The following is a 6,070-nucleotide window of genomic DNA, read 5'->3' on the forward strand; positions in this document are numbered from 1 at the left end:
CGCAGCAAGATATATCATTGTCATTTATGCAATAAATTACTGATGTGAAAAAGGTTGGCAGTGATTGGTTAGTTACTTGACGGCAAGTTAATTCACTTCTTTGTTATTTATTTCCCACGGAACAGTGAACATGTACAATTTAGGTCAGTAGAATTTACGTATTCATGTAATGGCAGTGAATCTTATTAAGCTGGTTTCTCTTTGAAGAGAGATCAAGTAAGCTATCTAGCTGCTAATCAAACTGATTAGATACGAGTGTTCACATCTTAAGATACTTGCTGATTGTGTTCTTCATACATGTAAGTGCCTGTGACGGAGTCCGATAAGGCAGATCAAATCGGTAATTTGTAAACAAAGCTAGTCGCTTACGAGAGTGGTGAAAAGGCTACAAAAGCTCAAACTGTAAAAGTTTGTAAGATTTATTTATATGATAAAGGTCTTTATAGTTTAGCCTGTGTACAGCCGTCCCGCTCCCCTCAAAAAAAATCTTTGAGGGGAGCGGGACGGCTGTACACAGGCTATTTATAGTTAAGAATTGAAGGCGCAATGCCGCCTAATAGTTAGTGCGCTGCTACAGTAGCTGGACTCCGGATCGCGCGGTCCGGGTTCGAGCCCTGGTTGGGGCACTGCACTGTGTTCTCAAGACACTTTGCTCTCATACCTTTGTCATTGTGCCTCTCTCCACCCAGGTGTATAAACGGGTACTGAGGAATTTAATGCTGGGGGTAACCCTGCGATGTACTAGCATCTCATCCAGGAAGGAGTACAAATACTTCTAGCTGCTTCATGCTACAGACTGGGATAAGCTCTGGCCTGATAAGCCACTTGGCTCAACAGCAGTCTTCACCTTAAACGTATTTCTGTTGTGATCATTCTTCTATTGTGTGTTTCAAAATGTACTAGTTATACAATCGAGGAAGCATTTTTTTTACTTTCTCAAAAGATAATTTTGAAAAACGAAAACAGATGAATAATAATGACTTTTATTCTCTATTACTATATATCTATTAGTTATTGAAATTTTAACTTATTTACACTAAATAAATGAAGGCTATATCCATTAAAGTATAATTTACAATGTCGTTGATCATCTTTCTAATTTCTCTTCGTAGCTTTAAAGGCTAAGATAAATTATTATAAATTATATATTATTTAATTACAAAATCCTTATGTATGGCATCATCTTGGCGTTTCCTTCGTTTTGACGAACCCTAGTAAAAAAAGCAACGTTTTTGGCGCCTTAAATATCCAGCTTTCTACTCAAGTACATTCAGCCACGAAGACCTCTGGCGGTAATTTTTTTTGTTCAAGCTTTTCTTTTCTGCTTTCTATTTCTGAAAAATGCAACTACTACATGCACTTCAATTGGACAAACAGTTCGGCATAAGGCAGCATTTTGACATGATAGATTCTTGTTCTTGACATTAATGAATAGTCCCTTTAAAAACTGCGTGATTCCGTTACAGAATCCGTTCCTATATCGTTAGAAGACCTCTGTATGATGAGGCTTAATGTTATCAATGTCTCTTTAATTTGTAACTGTGGTGTTGTGTCAAACCTTTCTTGTCCCAAGATTAACATTTTATCTCTCCCCACTCTATTACCATACATTTCTTTTAATGTTAGTTCTGACAATTTGGTATCGTAAAGAAAATATAAATGTTGGTCACTTTTCAGGACTAGAGGGCTAAACAAAACAAACTTCGTTGCGTGACAAGGTTTTTATGAGAGTGTTTCTTGGCATCCCGACCCAGAGGAATCTTTCTTGCATTTTATGTAACGCAAAATGTGTTTTTCCATGTATTGCAGAGGAATCTCTCCTTGGCGTAGGATTTGATAATGAAACTCTTTCATTGAGAACTTTGCTCCCAGTTCTCTCTCGGCCAGTTGCCTCAATTTGATGAATGTCTCTTGACCAATCATATAGCTCGTGACAGTCGCTGGTGAGCTTTGGTACCGCGTGATGTCCTTAGTGGCCAGGTCACCACTGTCCCATGCGTACTCTTCATAAAGGTTCTTGGCTTGTTTGCGGGTCATTCCGAAATAGTTCACACCAGTGTCGAGAACGGACCGTAAGGCTGCAAGAATCTAAACAAAAAAGTGACAAATATAAACCACACATCCCAATCTCTATATAGAGGCGTTCTATTTGTTTCAAAGGCCGCGCTGAGTCTGGTACCAGATAGTGGGCAAGATTGACATTACTCGCGATAGAGCCCAGTCTCCCTTTTATCAGGGAAAGCGTAGGAACTGGTCTATAAAGTACTGTTAACTGGGTGTATTTGTCAACAACACGATGGGTCTAGGTCATCGGCTCTAACTATTTCAAAACTTGTAGCGTTAGTCATTTCTAGAGGTGAAGTTGGGAATGGAAATTTTTTGCATACAAACAAAGACTACAATACAAGGAGCAGATTTTTTTCAAAACCATCCACAACACCACACTGGCGCAGCAAATTCAAACATATTGAAAAAATATTGATGGCCAAAGCAAACAATATATTATTGACTCACATTAAAGACGAAGGACTTATCACCAGCGTTTGGGTCCATAACTAATTAGCTGTTTGTTATTTATAAGTCCTCTATGGTTGTGTAAAAATTATTAGTGTAGAGGGCGAGAAAATGTGGGGGGGAAGAAATGCAAGTAGCATTTCTCCGTCTTACCTGATATTTTAACATGCCATATTTCTGTAACAAAATGTGTTTGTCGAGTGTATTGACATAAGCATCCGTATCCATCGCCATCAAAGGATATTCAACATACGTTGCCCATCCCTCGGTGAACGAAGGAAGGTAGTTTGCAAGCGAGATCCAAGAGATAACATCATCACAAGTATCTTTGAAGTTCTCGGTGAAACCCTGCACCTGTAACAGATTGAATTTAGAATATTGCTTTGTAGGTTGTGAGAATTCTTATGAACCCTTTTTCATCCTGAATCCTTTTGGAATTCGAGTCTGCAGGAGGGGGAGGGGGATTAGAAAGTGTCCATCCCCTTTTGAACTCGAACCTCTTTCGATTCTTATCGAGGTCAATGTCTTACTAATTTTACCATCGATGAATAGAACCCCCAAAAAATCGACCCTTTTTCGTTTTACCTGGAAGGTTCGAGCTATCGCAATTCCTTACGCATGCCTTTGCGTTGCACTACCAACCCACCCAGGTTCTTCGTTCCCCTTGACCAGCGGTCGGGAAACGAGCGACCCTGGAAAGTTCTGATCGGAAGTCCCAAAATTTCGGACTTCCAGTTGAATTGCGCATGCCTAGCTTTCAAAAACGTGACTCAACGAACTTCTTGGTGTTTTATTTACTTCCGGTCATTTTTATTGTTTTCAAAACCAATCAAAATCGATCCTGTAACGAAACATCCGAGAGCCGCTCGTTTCGTCAAGCTTGCGCAGTAAGGAACGAAGACTCGAGGTACGAGATTGGTTGCGCTACGTAAATTCACACTGGTCTGCGGTTGCGGTTGCGTTTGCGCATGCGTTTCATGGACACATGTGAACCAGTCCTCCTCACTCACCTCCAAGTGGTGGCCTGGTAACTGTTCATGAGATGTCGTGGTGTATTCTGTGTATTTTGGTCCAAAGTTGTCCATAAAGAACGGCAACGTCTGATACGCCGACACCTTGCAGTCATAATTGACTTCGTAGCCATGGAAACAGATCTCAGGGTTGTACTCTCCTTTAACAGAAATACCACAGGATGGCATCGTTTTCTTTGGCGATGAGTCGTAGAAAAGAGATTTAAGCTTGGGTTTTAACAGCTTGGCAACCTGGGTCAAGTAAAATATTAATAATCTCAAAACATATCGCAAATGCAAAGTGTAAGTTCTTTTGTTACTATTGCGCGTGTTCCCAAAATTTAAAGAGGCAGTGTCACTAAGATTTTGTGCTTCTTGAAAATCCAATAAAAGCGTTCCTATTTATTGGATTTCCACTAATAGTGGCCTGCTTTGCTGTTCTAGTAAGGGAAATTGCTAAAAAGTGGTGTGACTACGGACGGCTAGGAAAGATGTGGCCAGCAACGAGGCAACCATTATCAGAAAATAATGACAGCGAAAACTTAGAGCCGTCTAGGTCTAGTATATATAAGCTTGAATAGGTGGTACAGTGAAATTTGGACTTGAAGTCCAAAGAGAAGAAGACGATGGTCCTTGAAAGTTCATGGAAGTCTTTCAGTGCTGTACACTGTGAGAAATCTTTTTTTGTATACTAGCAAGCAAAAGGTACTAGAACAATGTCAGCAGGATGCCAAATTTGGGTTCTTTCTATTAGTCTGGAATCCCGTCTGGAAAGCCTAAGCCAGATCTTGGACGTGATCAATTGTTGAGGCAGATGTAGTTTCTTTTGATTGTTGCACTGTTTAACGCTGTGAACTACCCTTCTTTCCCTCCCCTCAACTCCCCACCCCCCAGAGAAGGAGCTAATATAAAACTGTCACTAACTTGTTTTGTGGAGTTGATCCACTTCTGTAACGCTTTCCATCGCACAGGGCAATACGCCTGCGCTCCTTGTGTGTCAGCGCACTTCATGAACGCCTCCTCCCCAGACTCATTCGCGGGAAAAAATTTATCATTGAAGAAACTGTCACGTGACTCGAGGACTTCTTTGAACTTGAGAACGGCACTGTCTTCGTTTTGTATTCCAGTGTACTGTTTAGCAATTTCCTTTGCCTACGACGGAAGAAAGGAGAAACCGTGAAATGAAATGTATTGTAAAGTAACGTGACAGTTCTTGTTACTATAGCAGCACGGTAGTAAATAGTATCTTGCCCCTCCCCTCCCCCCTCAGGGCTATTAACAACAAAAAAAATCCTTCTTCCCTGGAGGATTCTAATTGCAAAGACAGACCATCACTGACTTCACTAACACGAGACATTCAATAATGTGAAAAGTTTCTTCAGGATGAGTCAGTCAGTCATCTGTCAGAATGTGTCCTAATAACTTAATTTGTATAATTATATCTGTCTTGATTTAATAAAAGGTGTCTAAAGATTTTGACACAGCTCTAGTTCTAAAGACATATTTTTGCAAGGAGCTTTGAATGAATCGACTAGTTATAACTCATGTTCAACGTAAATTACTCTAATAAATCTCTTTATGAACCAAAAAGACTGCATTTACGGCATTTTGTTCAAATCATGAATTCTACCAATTTAATTAACTTGTTTACAACATGAAATAACATCAAATGAAAACAAATTTTTAAAGCGCCGGAGCGAGAGATGGACTGAAGCTTTCTAAATCCATGCATGGTCTAAAATGAACTATCAGAAAGCATTTTACATCGACGATCGCTTCATTTTCAACGAATTCGGGATTAAAATAACTAAATAATTCATGACTCAGCGAGACCATTCGGTCATAGTTCATGTCAATTCACGGCCGGAAACCCCGCATATCGAATTGCTGCTGACTATCGAATCACAGGCCGCTCTGATTGCTAGCTTAGCCAAACGGCAAAATAATCATCAAATGAAGAGAATTCTACTCACATAAGGGTTTGAAGTGATTTCCTTTCGACCATCAGCTGCGCTCTTTGCAACCTTTCCATCTTATTCACAATGTAATACCCCGGATGTGGAAAAAAATCGTTATAAAGGGAACCACTACCCCCGGACATTACAACAGAATTTTTCTAAGTCTCCAGCCAAGGAAGAGTTCAAGCCGAATATCGCCATGACCGCCTTCAAATCAGCCCTAAAGTCTAGTTTCGAGTCCTAGTTGATGTGGCTGAAGACCTTTGCCGTCTAAAGCAAGCACAACGCTATTTGTACCTAGCAAAACTGTACCGAGTCAAGAGTTCAACCCGTTAAAGCTTTGTTCTAAGGTACAATAACAGCCGACGCAAAACTTGCAAATCGTTAGACTTCCACCTTCATAGGACTTAATGATGTCCTCCGGCAAACTTCCTTTAGACAGCAAAATGAAAAACTAGATCACCTCTGTTCTACAAGACAGCGCGCGCCATTAGAATTCAAAGTTCGGTAGATATGGCGAGTTGGAGCCTGGGTAAACTAACCAAAAGTAAATGGAAGGGGGAGGGGGGTAGGTAGGTAGAAGGGATA

General features: G+C 40.4%; 1 protein-coding gene across 2 annotated transcripts in view; it reads right to left on the minus strand.

The window, feature by feature from the left end:
* Nucleotides 1-897: 897 nt before the first annotated feature.
* LOC144628593 (uncharacterized) overlaps nt 898-6,070 on the minus strand; it is a 12,242-nt gene continuing 7,069 nt past the window's right edge. For both annotated transcript variants that reach the window (XM_078486710.1, XM_078486711.1), the window contains exons 5-8: nt 4,449-4,676; nt 3,525-3,776; nt 2,668-2,868; nt 898-2,088 (exon numbers count right to left, since the gene is read on the minus strand). In XM_078486710.1, coding sequence (XP_078342836.1) covers nt 1,723-2,088; nt 2,668-2,868; nt 3,525-3,776; nt 4,449-4,676 — 1,047 coding nt within the window. In that variant the 3' untranslated portion in view covers nt 898-1,722. The remainder of the gene's footprint in view (nt 2,089-2,667; nt 2,869-3,524; nt 3,777-4,448; nt 4,677-6,070) is intronic.

The sequence above is a fragment of the Oculina patagonica genome, chromosome 10, assembly GCF_052425735.1.
Source record: "Oculina patagonica isolate OP01 chromosome 10, crgOcupat, whole genome shotgun sequence".
NCBI lineage: Eukaryota > Metazoa > Cnidaria > Anthozoa > Scleractinia > Oculinidae > Oculina > Oculina patagonica.